General features: G+C 37.3%; 1 protein-coding gene across 2 annotated transcripts; it reads right to left on the bottom strand.

Moving 5' to 3' along the window:
- Positions 1-1,056: 1,056 nt before the first annotated feature.
- On the bottom strand, positions 1,057-11,241 carry LOC306887018 (DDB1- and CUL4-associated factor 13). 2 transcript variants are annotated; one of them, XM_079444475.1, is made up of 11 exons: positions 11,056-11,241; positions 10,767-10,966; positions 10,402-10,509; positions 10,207-10,296; positions 9,289-9,444; positions 8,978-9,055; positions 8,801-8,883; positions 8,552-8,716; positions 5,685-5,820; positions 3,050-3,213; positions 1,057-2,629 (listed from the first exon to the last, which is right to left on the bottom strand). In XM_079444475.1, the coding sequence occupies exons 1-11, from the start codon at positions 11,123-11,125 to the stop codon at positions 2,542-2,544; spliced, it is 1,338 nt and encodes a 445-aa protein (XP_079300601.1). In that variant the 5' UTR covers positions 11,126-11,241; the 3' UTR covers positions 1,057-2,541. The 2 variants fall into 2 exon arrangements, with proteins under 2 accessions (XP_079300601.1, XP_079300602.1); XM_079444476.1 differs by having other exon boundaries at positions 10,767-10,982; positions 11,056-11,227.
- Positions 11,242-17,518: the final 6,277 nt, after the last annotated feature.

Here is a 17,518-nt window from a genome sequence, read left to right on the forward strand (position 1 = left end):
ATTATTCCAGATTTCACTGAGGATGTGAAATCGCCTCTTGCCTTTTATTTGGCCATCATCCTGTTCAATCTTGTCTAACCCATCGCTGTCATCGTCCTGGAAAAGTTCTTTTGCATCTCATAATAAATGTTTGTTTCTCTTTTGAGTCCCTCTGCGCCGGTGCCTCGCTTTTCTCCAGGTTTCGTAATCCTTGAAGATATCTTAAATACACAAAAATGGATGCAGCGACACAGAATCCCAATTGGAAGAGTGGGCGGAGCTAACCAATCGTACTACGGAGAAGGCTTAGCTATTAATATTCATGAGGCAGCGTTTGCTTTCGGAAGGAAACGACTCGACGTCAGCGTGGCCTATTTAATATTCAAGAGCACAGCATTCGCCAATGGAACAGAAGAACTAGACGTCAGCATTACCCAATTAATATTCAAGAAATAAACCTTATTCGTTGGCAGGAAAAAAGCGTATTTGAACATTAACAACGCATAAATTGCAGTCTTCAGTGCTTATATATATATATATATATTTTTTTTTTTTTCTAGAAATCTAATGTATGGTTTTCACGATGTTTTCATAAACTAGAGAAATTTGTTTTGCAAAATAGTCGTATATTTAACTTAAATGAAATCCTGGACCACAAAGCCAGTCAAGGACATTTGTAGCAATAGCCAACCATACATTGCATCCACACATGCGTCAAAATTATGGATTTTATTTTTGTCAAAAATCATTAGGATATTAAAGATCATGTTTCATGAAGATATTTTGTACATTTCCTACCGTAAATATCTAAAAACTTATTTTTTGATTAGTAATTTGCATTGCTAAGAACTTCATTTTGGACAACTTTAAAGGCAATTTTCTCAATATTTATTTATTTTTTTTTTTGCACCCTCAGATTCCAGATTTTCAAATAGTTGCATCTCGTCCAAATATTGTCCGATCATAACAAACCATACATCAATGGAAAGCATTCAGCTTTCAGATGATTGACCCTTATGACTAGTTTTGTGGTTTAGGGTCACAAATATGTAAAAAAATTATAAAACAGACCAATTTGATGAGAAACCTTTTATTCAGGACTCAAGCCAGCACCATTGGAAGATAAGAAGCCATCGTCAGCATGTCCCAATGAATACTGAAGAATCAAGACTTCACCATTGGAAGGTCAGGACACAACGTCAGTATGACCTAATGAATATTCATCTAAGCCTTGGCCATAGTAGGACTTGCAATTTCATTGACAGCCAGTCGAAAATCATAGTGAAAAAACGGACTGGAATCTACATTGCAGCTGGATCAGCTATATATTCTAATAATAACCTGAGCAGTGGGCTTTGCCAATAGGAAGTATAGACCAATAACGCCTCAAATTATTGCAATCTTTATGGAATACTACTACATCCTTTTTAAAAGATGACAAGGCTCAATTACATTTTAAACTGCTAAATAAAACATATTGCTCATTTCTATTTACAGCTAAATACAACTTAAGCCATTCCTTTCAGCTGAATTCAAGTGCATTAGTGAATTAAATATTGAGGCGATTCTTGATTCCATACGAGATTATGATACAAGTGATTTTAACCATTGCAGAATGTAGCATGACCTTTATTAATATCATATCAAACATTACTAATACAGTGCTTAATTGCATTAGCTGATGCGCATTCAAACACTAAAACATGAAACTTTGCTCTATCAGGACCTGTTCAACATTATACAATATAAATAATTTAATAAAATTATAATGTTACCATAGTATTGTTCAAAGCGCCTGTTTCTGACTGTATATTCATTCCTGACCCTCACTTTCTCACACCTTTGGGTTGCGCTGACTGTAGATGAGCTTTAAACGAGAGCAGATTGAGATGATAGGATTTTGGGCTAAAAAGGTGAAGTGTATTTGATATCTTATTAAAGCATTAAGTCGGTTACAGGATGAGAAAACAGTGCTGATTTACCTTAGCAAACAATTACATAACACACTGTAAAACATCAGGCTTGCATTAAAGGCTGTATATGAGAACAACTGACTCTTAACAATACTCACCAACCTTGCCTTGCATTTACTGCGATTCATCATCAGACAATAAATGGCCCACATAACATCAGTAAGAACACCTACAAGGTAACCTTGGTCCATGGTAAATCCATGTTAATTAATTTACAGTGATACAGGTAATGGTAACACATTCAAGAGTACCTATATGTTATAGATTTGGAACAGTCCTGTTTAAATCAATGTGTCATTGTGTAACCCAGTGGGTTTTGAGTGACTGCTAAATTGGAAACAGGAATATTCACAAATAAAGATGTTTTTATTGTTCATAAACACCCAATTATAAAGAGAGCTCAGTGTGTCCATGTAAAAGTCTTTAGAAACGTGTGTAGCAAACAGCAGTATGCCAACAGCTCTTGTATACACTCAAAAACCTTAGTATGGAAGTACAAGAGAGGCCCAAGGGTGGAATATTTTGTAGCATGTCCGTGTGTGGAGAAACAGAAACCCATCCATCGAAAGCAGCCTCTTTAAATCAGCTCTTACTCCACAACAGCCACCACATGCTTCTCCTTTTCTGTCAGCAGAGGAACAGATCCTGGCTTGCTGTGTTTGCGGACGTTTTTTTCTCTAAAAAAACACACATAGAAGCACAGACAATCAGAATGCCAATCAAACTTGAACATGGACTCATTTCATTTTGCTGCCAGTACAAAAGAGCCAAAAGGCACAAGATACAATGAGATTTAAAGCTGAAATGTGTCATTTTTTCCAAGCTTTTTTGAAGTCTGATGTTGTTATGGAATATAACGCAAGGTTTACGATTGCAACAAATGAATGAATTTTAGGACTTTAATTGATGGACTAGAGTAGTGTGGATTACATGTGCATTATTGATATAGCTGTTTGGACTCTCATTCTGATGGCACCCATTCACTTCAGAGGAGCCATTAGTGAGCAAGTGATGTAATGCTAAATTTCTCCAAATCTCCTCAGCAAATTGTCGTTTTTGGGTCAACTATTACTTTAACATTGGTGAAGGGAACTTACTTCCTGCGCCGGGCTTCCCTCATTTCCTGCAGCTCTCTCTTCTGCTTCAGGACGTCTCTGGGCAGGTGGCGGTGACGGGCGATGCGTTTCACCTGTGGATGGTGCTGAAATTTCTCTATCAGCTTCTTGTTGTAGTTTGCGGCAGCTTTTTCTCGGGCAGAGAGCTGTGAACAATGAGATTTGTGTCTTTGGTCAAGATAGCATATATACAGTACATACACCATGCAACAGCAGAAAAGATTTGCTATGGGTACAACCTGCTTTCAAACTGTATTAATGAATACATTTCTTATGAATGCACTTCATAAACACAACAGTGCCGGCAGCACAGATATGCAACATCCTGAGAAGTCTTTTTAATTTGGCAATCAACATAAAACCACATTTATCAGTAAATAAAAGAAACACAGCAACGTCCTCCTCATCTCTTTCTCTATCATAAAATTTCTTCAGCTCCCGGGCTTCAGCGCGTCTCACTCCACACCCCTCCGAGGGCTTTTATTCTAATTAAAAGCAATGATTTTCTCAAATTCAATTTGTTTAGGGCAATCTAATAGTTGCTGATGCCATCAGAGTGCTCAGGAGGAAAATCGGAAGGCCTGTTAACTCTTATTTACGAATTTCTTGACATCGTTCACATGAGGGGGAAAAATGAACATGACTCTGCTGTTTCCATGGAGACATCCCATAATAGAGCTGTTGGGTTCGTAGTCCTGCCCAGAGGCAAATTAGCATGTCAGCCATGGGATCGTTTAGGAATTTCAAATATAATTTTAGAATAACCTTTTACTGATGTATTAGTTATTAATAGATTTATTAGTATACGCATTCAAACCTCAGATGTGAATTTTACATCTGTTATGTTTCTATCAAGTTGCAACATGAGACCTACAACTAACATACTTATGCACTGCAGCAATTTATTTTTCTTTTACTGTACTTACTGTTATCGTAACCCGTGTTACTTTTTTTAACAAAGCTGAAATAGAATAAAATATCAGATGGAAAAACTACACAAAAAAAATGAAAACTTTTATAAGCAGAGGTACCGAAATTACTAACTGAATACTAAAATACAACGATAACTTTACACATATTTAAAAAAAAAACATTTGTATATAATATTAGATAAATATTACTAAAAATAACCGTTAATGGCATGTACTTCACATTACAGTAAGAAATGTGTTTTATTGTCATGTAAACAACGTCACAATGCAATAATCCTAATGGTCCTATAAAAAGGCTTTTTTATTTTCTTACATAAATTATAACAAATATAATTACACTTATGCATTTGGCAAACGTTTTTATCCTAAGTGCATTTAAGGTATGTATTTTATCAGTTAAAGACCTTGGCGTTGCTAGCACTATGCTCTACCGTTTAAGCTACAGGAATGCTTAATGAAAAATATAATTAGAGTTATATTAACATACACAGACTGCAAGCAGCAATTATATTTAATTTTCTACATAAAGTATAACATTATAAGAGGACTTTAGGGATAAATTAAAGGGCTATAAAAGTATAAACCATGGCCCTTTTTATTTGAAATAACAGAATCAATGCAAAAACCCAATAAAGTCACTCACAGAGGGTCAACCTCATAAACAATGAATATTCATAATAATCTAGTAAAATGGGCATTTGGTCAAACGGCAAAGAAAAACTAAACCAAACCAAAGCCAGTCTCTTTAAGGTCCAAAGAGCTTCTCCAGACAGCAGACTCTTGATTCAGCATCTGCTTCTTTAATTAAATACTCTCATGTGCCTGATAGTTTAATGTCTTCATTATTTTTCTGCTTTAAGTGATTGCCCGATTCAAACTGCTGATAGCTGCAGTGAGTGTCTGATCTCTTTAAGTGAAAAGCATCAGAATAAATCTCTCTCTTAAAGTCCAGCAGGAGCCAAAAACTTGCCAACGATGGGCCGCATGAGGGAATCAGATGCACTAGAGCTGATACAAATTGATGGGGAGAAGAAACTACCATCTACCTGGAGTGGAACCAACCTCTGCCTCAGCAGAACAAAAAGATTTATTTTCATGTGTATATACACATCAAGTTTACTTAAAGGGGACATATTTACAGTTTTGTAACAATTACTCCTTAATATACTCCTTAATATATAGGTCCTTGTTTTTTTTTAACATCTTTCAAGATCAGATATCATGATAAAACTGAACAATATTTTAGCCAAACAGTCCAGTCCTAATCTATACTATATTTTGAGTGAGTGCAAAATTATCTGAGCTGTTCTTATCCCTATACAAACTACAAAAGTACACGGATTTCCTTGTAAGCGAACTTCACTTCATGAAATAGGTGTAGGCACTTTGGGGCACTATTACAAGAGTTGCTTTGACAAGAGACATAAAACTCTAGAGCTTTTTCTTGGCCAGGTTTCAAACCGTGGCAACACTGCCATAGAAGTGCTTAATGAAAGTGATTTGTGAGTGTAATTAATTTTAAGTGCTTTGTGGGGTGGCCAGAGGGCCAAATACGGCCCTTATTAACCACCTGAGTGCATCTGCAACAAGTGAACACCCTTAAAAAGCTCTGCAGTCAGGTATGAAACCTGGAGTCACTGAGTCTTTCTGGTTGACTTAGACATGAAATGGGATCATGCACTCACCAGTCCAAGCTTCTCCGACGCGTTGGCCTTCCACAGGCGAATGTTCATCTCGTCTGAACCGCTCAGGACATATTTGTTGTCGGCAGACCATCTCACACAGATGACATGCTGCATACGTTTGGTGTGGTACACCTCCCTGAGGATTGTGGGAAATCACATTGAAAGCCAGAAACGAAAATTTCTGTGTTTGTGAACTTGTATCAATAAAAAAAGAAAAGATCATCAGATCCATCAGTTATGGCTCGTTAGCTCTAGCATTTTGCCCACTTCAAATCAGACAGATATGAAATTTGCGGTAAGATCACATTTATTTGAATGAATTAATTATAACATTTACTTGAATTAATTAGCAATCGAGAGAGAGAGAGAGGTGACAGTTGTGTGTGAGAACTAGGGCTGGTATCAATTCAGATGTCCCGATTCGATTTGCAAGCTCTCGATTCGATTCTCAATTTTTTTTATTACATTCAGTGAATATAGTTTTAATACAAAAGCTATTGATATTTCTAAATAATTAACAGTAAACATCAGTTTACAAATGGTGAATTAATAAAAAGAAATTAAGAACCACAGGTTTGTATTTTAAAACACATTCTTTTTTTGTATAGGGTCATTTCTTAAACAATAATGAGGCCCTATAAAATGTTCTTCTTAATTTTTCTGGTAATCAGATGAAGGCATAAAATATTAATTTAATTAATCCTAATCAAATGAAAATTAAACCCTTTTATTTTTTGGCAGAAAACAAATGGGATTATTCCACGAGCATCATCCGCGCTTTAGTATGTGTGTAGTAAACATTCATTCATTCATTGCGGAAATCATGGCGCCTTATGCGTGATATCAAATGCTCCCACAGATTTACAGTATTACTATAGCATTTCACCTGAGCATTGCATATCACGCATATTGCTTTGTTCTTGGTTCTCATCAACAGTATCTCCGCCATGATAAACACTGAATGAATGACAGGCTCTCTGTTGTAACATCAGGCAAGGTAAATAAGAGGGTGACATCTAAGAAGACTAATGATAAGAATCATTAGTCTTCTTAGATGTGATTCCCCCACACTAAATCATTAGTGTGGGGAAGTCGTGGCCTAATGGTTAGAGAGTCGGACTCGTAATCGAAAGGTTGCGGGTTCGAGTCCCCGGCCGGCAGGGATTGTAGGTGGGGGGAGTGAATGTCCAGCGCTCTCTCCACCCTCAATACCACGACTGAGGTGCCCTTGAGCAAGGCACCGAACCCCCAACTGCTCCCCGGGCGCTGCAGCACTGGCTGCCCACTGCTCCGGGTGTGTGTTCACGGTGTGTGTGTGTGTGTGTGTGTGTGCATTTGTTCACTACTCACTGCTGTGTGTGTGCACTTGGATGGGTTAAACGCAGAGCACCAATTTCGAGTATGGGTCACCATACTTGACAATACGTCACGACTTTAAAAAAAGACTTTTTTAAATCACATTAATCAAATCTTGTTTTAAATGTGTGCTGAAATAAATACCAGAAAAATCGATTCACGGCTTTTGAGAATCTATATCGAATCGACATCATTTAAAAAAAAAATATTACTCGAAAAATCGATTATTTTGCCCAGCCCTAGTGTGAACTACCTGCATCTCTCTCAAACAATGAAGCTGTGAGTTTAGTTACTTCAAAAACAGCGATTTTACCCCCAGTTGCTGAGGAATATCAAGTAGCAATCCAGTATCTAAGCTATTTTATTAATAAAATAAAATATTCTGTGTAAGGAGCACATTAATATAAAACTCGACTACCTATGCATTAAAGGGTTTTAATGCATTGAGTTGATAACAATGAGAAACATACCCTAATTAATCAATAACATTATTAATACATTTTTAATGTATTATTATTATTAGATTTTAATTTATTTAAAATAAAAATAAAAAATCTAATATAGTGTATTTTTGTAGAAAAAAATAAGAACAAAAATATTTTTTGAGCACCAAATCATAATATTCTGAAAGATCATGTGATAATGAAGACTAGAGTAATGATGCTGATAACCACTTTGGATCACAGGAGTAAATTTCACTTTATCTTATATTCAAACAGAAAACACAATATTACTGTTTTTACTGTATTTTTTTGATCAAATAAATGCAGCCTTGGTGAGTGTAAGGGACTAAATGTGTAACTGCACATTTTAGAGTGGCCTTTTCTTGTGGCCAGCCTAAGGCACACCTGTACAATAATCATGCTGTCTAATCAGCATCTTGGTATGCCACACCTGTGAGGTGGATGGATCATCTCGGTGCTCACTAACACAGATTTAGACAGATTTGTGAACAATATTTGAGAGAAATAGGCCTTTTGTGTACATAGAAAAAGTCTTAGATGTTTGAGTTTAGCTCATGAAAAATGGGGGCAAAAACAGAAGTGTTGCGTTTATAATTTTGTTCAGTGTATATTTAAATATAATTAATTATATAAATATAAATATATACATGTAAACACGTAAATATTTTCAAAATATATACTGTATGTGTGTGCATTTATACATAATAAATATACACATTACATAAACTTTTATTTTGGATGTATCGCGATTAATCGTTTGACAGCACTAAATTATACATTTAAGTACTGAGTAATATTAACATGTACTTACTATTAGGGTTAGGATTAGGGTTTGACTTTGGGTTACTTGCATGTAATTATGCATAAGTCATTGTTATTATAATAGCAAGTATATGTAACGTGTGACAAGAACACCTTAAAATAAAAGTGGTACCAAAAAATAATCTGAATTATTTCAAACTTTTGGCCAGCAGTGTGTGCTTTTGAAAGAATTCCCTTATGGCTACCAAGGCTGTAAATATCTCTAGATTCCTACACCACACTCACCTGCTGTGGCCTTTGTTTTTTGGAAAGATTCTGACTGTTTTGTCAAAGCTGGCGGATACAAACTCCCTTCCTGTAGGTGAATAATCCACATCCAGTACAGCGGATACATGATCCATGTGCACAGTTACAGGAACATCCAGATTCCTTATATCGTAAGTATAAAGGCTGTGGAAAAAACAGATATGATTTGATGATTTAATTACTCTCATTTCATTTTTCATGTAAAGGTTTAGGCTAAAATTAACTCACTTATAGTCTTCATTGGCGCAGGTAAAATAATATGCTTCCATTGGATTCCAGCAAAGCGCATTGCTTCTCAATTGCATGATAACCTGAAACGCAGTGTAATTTCATTATAGTCATAAATGGCACTATTCAGCCACGGGGGCAAAAAAAATCAAGTTGTGGGTGAAAAATACTGCAGACCTTTCTAAGTGGTGCAGATTCTCTGGTGTCATACAACACGATACTTCTGTCTGATGCGCAGCTGGCGAGAAGTTCAGTCTGTAAAGGGCAACAGGGCAATCAGTAGCTGATATTAAAGGAACGTGTGGCTTTTGGTTTCTAGAAGTAATCTATTACTCCCATGAACCACTTGGATGGTAAAACCCCCCAAATTTTGCCTCATAAAACAAAATGCTTGAATTCTAAGCATTGTAAAGCTGCTTTGAAGCAATGCATATTATGAAAAGATCAGCAGATGTAAATTGAAATCAAATGAAACTGAATTTGATCACCTCCACAGGGTTGTAGCGGACACAGCTGAAGCTGTCCACGCCCCAGCTGAAGGAGCGGATGGGACTGCTTCTCTGTTCATCCCAGATATCCACCGTCTGCCCGCAGGTTACGAACGTGCCCTCCCTCTGGTGGTGGTCAATGCCAGTGAACACCGCCTGCAAGACACATCAGGCCTCTTACGAACTGAAAACCTAACAGAACCCTAAAAGTGTGCGCATATTTATAAATATGACTAAATATAATTTAGTGAATAACATTGTGAAACATGCCCTAATTATTCACTAACAGTATTTCTTGTCTTTTATTTAATTTTTTTAGCTTCACCTGATGTAAAATTGTGAAATGCTATTAGAATTTAAACAGTTATCAATTTCTGTTAAAATTAATTTTATTCTGCTGAATTACCAGCAGCCATTACTCCAGTCTTTAGTGTCACATGATCCTTCAGAAATGAATATAATATGCTTATTTGCTCCTCGAGAAACATTTCTTATAAATTTTTTAAGAAATAGAAATTAATGTTTTTAGTCAGCAAAGTCGCATTAAAGACATTTATAATGTTACAAAAGATTTCAATTTCAAATAAACGCTGTTCTTTTGAATGTTTTATTCATTAAAGATATCTCCTGGATATTTATTATGGTTTCCACAAATATATTAAGCGGGAAAATCATTTTCAACACTGATCATATTAAGAGTGATTATCAACAGCTTAGCACCAATAATAACTGAGCTGCAAATCAGCATATTAGTATGATTTCTGAAGCATAATGTGACAATGAAGACTATTATTTTAAATTATAATAACATTCCATAATATTATTGTATTAGAATACTCATTTATTTTTGTTCAAATAAATGCAGCCATTTCTGCATTTTATAATAATATATATAATATGTGTAAGATAAAATTGTACCTTCCCCAGAATCGTGTTAATTGGTTCCTCCCGAACTCCATATCCTGGGGCCTCCATGTTCCACTGTTTGATGGTCTTGTCATCTCCTACCTGACATCAAGATTTCAGAGAATCACATAACTGCACAAGCACTTACTAACTAGATTGGCTTTATCTATATTAAGGAACAATATGGAATATGCAGGACTATAATACCGTGAAAAAGGAAGTGCCACAAAAGCGGGAACAGATTCCTCGTACAAATCCTTCATGAGCCTGAACGGTCCTCAAACACTCCCGCTTAGTAAGGTTCCACACCTTCACCTGTAAGAATACATGCATTCATCCATACTAAATCTAGATGGTCATTTGCACACTCTTTTGACATATTGGGAAAAATAACAGCAAAATTGAAGTTCATTAACTGCGTCCTTTGTCTTATTGTTTACTGTATTGTTGTATGTTGGGTTTGCATGTTGTTCTTATATGCAAACAAGAGCCTAAACAAGAGCCTAAACGAGCTCCTAAAAGAGCCATAATACTCAAATAGCATGGTTAAGGCTTTAAAGTGTTAACGTTACCTCCCCATCGCAGGCACCAGATATGATTGTTGACAGGCTTTTGGTGTGTTTGGTGATGCAGCTGATGCCATCTCTGTGTCCATCTAGTGAACCTACAAAGGGTTTGGCAAATACCCTCTCCAGTTTAGTGGCATTTAGGGCCCTGGTGTATTCCCTAGGCACCTCAAAAGGATGCAGAGTCGGGTCGTAATTCCTGGGCACTAGATAGGGAACACACTACAGTTAGGCTACCATACTTCCTATTAACTTACTACACCAAACCTCATATAATCACGTTATGTTTACATACCTCGCTGTATATCTCTAGTCGTCTCTCGAACATAATCGTCCGGGTTTCTGCAAAGCACTTTAACTTTCATCCCAGCGGATTATTTAATTAAACACCCAAATTCCTGATCAAATCTGCAGCGTTCAGAGAAATGTTGGACCATGCGTTTGTATGACGTAGCGCGCACTAATGTGACGTCAAACATCCGGGTACTGGAGCGAAAAAAGAGTGTACTGTTACCAATGTCTTCCCAATTTCCATTCCCACAGAAGCTAATATAATATTTTATACAATATATTTAAATGTTTAACAGAAGTATATATTTATTGTTTTTGAAAGCGAAATAAAGCTCTGTAAACAGTTCTAAAAATTACCACTGGGAGTTATTTCTGAATAAAATTAACGTATTATATATGTATCATTGGCAATTCAATGAATAAAAATGCATTTTTTTTCTCAATATCAATATTTTTTTTCTGGTGTAAACGCAAACGGCGTTGTCACGTGATGCCTAATATTTTTCTCAGCGTTGTAGCAGGATGGGCCAATCACAGCCGTTTCTGGAGAAATGCTGGTTCTTACAAGACTAATTTAATTTTTGTGTAGCAGATTTAAATCACTATAAACATCTCTAATAAGGCTCAAATCGGGTGCTGCTTAAAGAAAGACAGACTGGGCATTTCTGTAATCGCATGAGTGTATGAGGGGAGTGAATTATTTATTTATTTATTTTTATTTCTTTAGTCATTTAGCAGACGCTTTTAACCAAAGCGACTTACAAATGAGGACATAAGAAGCAATCAAAACCAACAAAAGAGCAACAACGTGCAAGTGCTATTACAAGTCTCAGTTAGCCTAACGCAGTACAGATAAATATTATTATTTATTATTATTTTTTTTTATAAAAAGACAGATAAAATAAAATTAGAATAGAGAGTGCTAGAGTTAGAGGGTCAAGTAAAGATGGAACAGAGTTTTAGCCGTTTCTTGAAGATGGGTAAGGATTTGGCTGCTCGGATTGAGTTGGGCAGGTCATTCCACCAGATGGGAACAGTTAATGAAAAAGTCTGTGAAAGTGTTTTTGTGTGTCTTTGGGATGGTACAATAATGCGTCGTTCACTTGAAGAACGCAAGCTTCTAGAGGGCATATAAATCTGAATTAATGAATTTAGGTAAAGGGGTGCAGAGCCAGTGGTGGTTCTGTAGGCAAACATTAATGCCTTGAATTTAATGCCAGCAGCTATTGGTAGCCAGTGCAAATTGATGAACAGAGGCGTGACGTGCATTCTTTTCGGCTCATTAAAGACTAATCTTGCAGCGGCATTTTGGATTAATTGTAGAAGATTAATAGAATTGGCTGGAAGACCTAACAATTATGTAGTTAACATACACTTAGTTTATAATTATATATAATCGATGATAATTATATGTCTTACAACGTATAATTATGTGTTTCTGCCCGGTTCACACAGTGAGAAAATTAAATTTATATTTATAATAACTGAAAAAAATCAAATAAACAAATAAAATCCTTCTCCAACAAACAACTTAAGTGCCTTTTCAAGAATTAAATAATCAAGAATTACAGTGATGGCCAAAATTATTATAACACTAGTATTTCCAGCAGCTAAAAATAGTCAGTTATTTCCATCTTTTGCTGTCAGTAGGCAATTTCAGTTTACATTTCCAAATATTCATTTTGCTCCTTCTCCAAGATGACTCAAGAGACCTACCTGCAAAGCTACTTGGAAAAACCAAATGTTGATTTTAATTTAGCTAATAGAAGTTAATTGATAAAGAAAATCTATTTATGACATTATTTTTGTCAGCATCCTCATTTTTACACAAGTCCACACACTATCATAGCTTGCAATGGGTTACAATATTTAGACTTTCATCTAATTGCATTAAATGTTGCATGTTTTGCAAATATGGTAGCATGCATGATTTTGTTAAAAAGTAAATGTAATCAAATTATAGGTCTAAACAAAAGATTTCAGGAAGATACGTTTAGACTGAAAATTTAAAAAAGGGAAAAATAATAATAAATGCACATGCAAGCTAGTCACTCGCTAATACATTGCATCTGACTAGGGTGGTTTCCATATATAGGGATGAAATATGTTTGGAGAGTAATGAGTAGTTAAACAAACAGAAATCCCTCCCTAATAAAACATGCTTGAGTGTGAGAAAATAAGTTTTTAAATTCTTGAAAGATTTAAACATTTACATAAATTTGCAAGAATCTGATCTTTTCCAGAAAACATCTCCATCCAGTTGCTTTGCTGCATATCTGGCTAGAGCGACTTTCTTATGACTTGGAAAGGCTGCATTCAACGTCTCCTTTAGCTTGGGTAAGTCCAAGGTTTCTGGATGGTGAGCAGACACCAGAAATAAGCTCTGCTGGAGACCCAGTTTACTCAAGACTTCCTCAGCCCATTGCCTCATCCCCACAATGGACTTTTCATCAATCAAGTCTGCCATGGATAGCACCAGGTAACATTCTTTTCCTAGGGATGATGCTTGCTGCAACAACTGTATGGCTCCCAATCTAAGCCTTAAAGGAGACACCAGTATGTATACATCACATAAAGAGAGTGCAGATGTTATGTGTTGCGCTTCAGAAGAGCTGGACACAGAGGACAGGCTGCCAAGATCACCTATTTTTCCAAGCCCAGGAAGGTCCCAAAGACAGACGTTGGGGGAAGGATATGGATACTTCACAGCCTCTTTGGTAGTTTCAGTGACACCGGTTGAGGAAGCTTCTTCATCACCTTTCTCCAGGCCCAAGAGGGCATTGACCAAGCTGGAGCTGCCACAGCCCGTCTCACCCAACACACCGATATCCAGCCGGAAGTGATCGAGAGCGGCAAGGATGGCCTGAAGCTTGGAAGGATTGTCTGTGAGATCTCTCGGCTGCGAGAGCTTGGTGATCTGGTCAAGATCATTCTGGTTTATCTTCCTGGACCGCAAAGCAGTAGAGACCACAAACCTGAGAAGCAATTTTTTTTTTAGAATTTTTTAGATAAATGTAGATGCTGTAAAAAAATTATAGTCTGCCCCAACCCATATTAAGTGCCATAAAGCTTCATGAACAATGAATTTTTTTTAATGCTAGATCAGTTTTTATGCCAGATAGTGCTTGTTAACAAAAAACCTATAAGCTAATGGACCAACATAGATTTCCTAATGAGCAAAATAGCTAGCTAAATAACTAGCAATCAGCCTAGTAGGGACACAAGCACACTCACATCTCAGGTTGGGGGCCGATGTCCAAAACACAACATGGTGTCCAACAATTGAACCCTGATTTTGCAGAGTTATGCATGCTTCTGGCTCAACATCCTTGTTGGTCTTAGAACAACATTACTAACTAATCAGATTTTAGGGTTAGGGTTAACATTAGGGTTAAGGGATTTCTTATCATCCTATCTTTCCCCACTTGTATAAGGGTTAGATAAGGGTTGTCCAATCCTGCTTTTGAAAGGCCACTGTTCATTCTAACTAAACACAGTTAAACCAGCTAACCAAGGTATTTAGGGCCTCTTCTAGAAATGTTCAGCCAGGTTTATTGGAGCAATTTGCAGCTAATCTCTGCAGGACATTAGCCAGGAGCAGGACAAGACACCCCTGGGTTAGGTTTAGATTAATGGTAGGGATTGGATTACAAGATAGTTTTTGACAGTACAGTTGTTGCAGGATCTTGAACACCATTAATATCAGCCAAAATTTGGCCTCTAGTTTAAGCGTTAGGTTAGTTTAGGTATAGTCTCAGACTCAGACATCATGCCCACAGACAGTTGACTGAACATCTGACGCATATGACACACAAAATTGGAAACGCTTCAGGAGTTTCAAAGTCGTCATTGGATTGGTTGAAATATACAGGATTTCCAGGAGAGGTTGTGTTCTTTAACATTCCTGGAAACAAAGATGCCGTGATGCCAAACCCCCTCATGGAAGAAGAAAGCCATCATGTTTACAACTGTGACAATGAGCTCTTGTCATGATCAACTAAACACTGGGTTTTCAAAAGTATGTGAAATATGTAAAGTTTGTGGCATAAACTCTTTAAAATATGTTCAAGAGTTTTACACACTGGTCTGTTATTGTGGGGACATTTCCATGCCCCTAAACATGATGTTGCATAAAACAAAATGTGATTGGTTGTTTTACATGTCAGTCATATGGCCTCTTGGGCAGTCCTTGGCCATTCAAAGCAGCTAAGGTTCCCAGATTCCCATGATTCTTTAAGGTCTTAATGGAAAGTCTATAACATACTTTGGTTAAAATTTCTCAATGGTAGTGTAAAAAACACTTTTTTAACCTTGTTAAAATCAGCTCTTTTCACAGCAACTCATTTTGTTGCATTTCCCTTTAAATGCTAATGAGCTCTGCTCACCTCACCCCTCTCTTCTGCATTTAGCTGCGAAACCTGCTAACTAGGACATTACTAGGAAAGGCGAGTTGCCAAGATTCATAAAAAACCCTTATACTCACTTCATCTGTGGGTGAAGCTAGATCACCAATGCTTTGCGCAAACATAGATGCATTTAGGTAGATAGGAGGGCGCACTCCCTTCAAAAACTAAAGTAACGTTAATCCTCTGCCTATTCAGTGGCTCAGATGTCGGTAGTAAATGGCGACTGCTATGTTCATTATTATACGGTGGCCGAGAAAGCTCAACGTGCTGCAAATAGATAAAACACCTGCAAATAAAGAAAACGACTTCCTCAATTTTACAACGCACACGCTGCAAATGCTCACAACACAACCAAACAAAGAAACGCACTGCAAATAAAATTTAGTTGTTTGTGTTGTGAGCATTTGCACCACCTGCTGTCAAACTGAGTAATATGTTTTCTTGATTTGCTGGTGCTTTTTCTATTTGCATGTGTTTTCTGAAGTTGCAGTGCATTGAGCTCTCTTGTATTATTACACCCAACAACAAAACACCTCAATCACTTAGGGGCTATTCTTGTCTATGTCCCTGCTCTGGCGTTAAAACAATGGTGGTAGGACTGTTCACAGCTCACTCAGGGTGGGTTTAAGGTAAGACGGCTGTGTCAATCAACTATCATGGGAGCGGGCTTGGTCTGTGTGACGTCACACAGCCAAGAAGCTGAGAATGGCTTGATTTGAAAAAGGGCATATTATTTATAGAGATTAATTTTTTTTTTTTTATCATTATAGGGTGGTTGTGTACACACACTGCCAACACACATTTATGTTCAAACAACATGTTAAAGTGAGTTTTGCATCCAATGACCCCTTTAAGGGTTATGTTATGGTTGGTTTTGGATTAGGTGTAGGGATTGGGTTAGAACTTGACCTATAAACAAGTTGACCCCAGAACTTCGGATATGTGTAACCAACCATAGTTGTTATTTCAGTGAGGTTCAAATGCAAATCAAGTCTGTGTCACAAGGTAATATCAAGCATTTCAAAACACAATGAAGTTGACTTACTGTGTGTCATCAATCAGTAATTTAGGAATCCTAAGTTCCTTTGTAAGCGCCACCAGAAACTGACTGAAAGCCTTCTTCCGGAGGTCAGGCAGGGCTTCAGCAAGCACCTTGGCAATATCCTTCATCTTCACTAACTCTGGATCTTGGGAAGCATTTGAAGTATTCTGGCTATCTGCTTCTGAATCAGCCGTCTCTCCAAATACTTCTTTACTTCTCTTCTGCAACTCCAGTTTGCGAGCTCTCATTCGTTCCCAGGCGCAGGTCATGCACGGCCCTGTAGGCTTCTCCTCGACCACGTCCCAGTCCCGCTCAGCTTGAACCAGAAAAAAAGGCTGATCTCTGCCATGCAATTCCATTTTGAGCCACATGTGGTCCTCCTTGTGCTCTTCTGTAGTGAGAACCACCAGAACATCATAGCATGTGGAGGCATACTGCTGGTTGGTCTGGTTAATGATGGAATTTGAAGTTGGATGGCCCTGCATGGTCCACACGCGAACATTTGGGATTTGACGGTGTAAAATCACAGAGTCAAAATCAGGAACGCCACCCCCTATATATTCTGCATGCTCTGCTATCCTAACACGTTTCCTCCTACTACTACGCTGATGATTAGTATTAAACTTAGACTTTAAACTGTGTTCCTCATCTGCATCTTCTTCAGAGTCTTCTGATTCTCCTTCCTCGTCTGTTTCTTCCTCCTCATCATCTTCATCATCAGTTTCCCATTCCTCCTCCTCGATTTCCTCACCAGGCCCACAGATTGCAGAAGCCAGCTGAGCATTAACCTCCGGTGTTCCTCCGGTCACAGCTATATCTAAAGGGAAACGTTCAAACAGTTGTAGAGCAGTCACCAGCCTGTTTTCAAATCCAGGTGCCCTGATGGAAAACCTCCAAGGGACGAGCATACAGTTCACTTTTTCATCCGAAAGTTTTTCTTCCATCTTCAGTTGTACCCTGAAACGAACAAAAACAATTTAATAATATAGCTTACACTAGCTACCTACTGCTAACATCAG

Source organism: Barbus barbus (assembly GCF_936440315.1).
Source record: "Barbus barbus genome assembly, chromosome: 21".
NCBI classification, from domain to species: domain Eukaryota; kingdom Metazoa; phylum Chordata; class Actinopteri; order Cypriniformes; family Cyprinidae; genus Barbus; species Barbus barbus.

What these genes read in the sequence shown, in the direction of transcription:
- LOC306887018 (XM_079444475.1), bottom strand. Translation starts at nt 11,125, where the DNA reads ATGAAAGTTAAAGTGCTTTGCAGAAACCCGGACGATTATGTTCGAGAG. An exon ending in GTGGCACTTCCTTTTTCACG is followed by an intron (nt 10,297 to 10,401) that starts GTATTATAGTCC and finishes TCTTGATGTCAG; the next exon opens with GTAGGAGATGACAAGACCAT. An exon ending in AAAAACAAAGGCCACAGCAG is followed by an intron (nt 5,821 to 8,551) that starts GTGAGTGTGGTG and finishes CACAATCCTCAG; the next exon opens with GGAGGTGTACCACACCAAAC.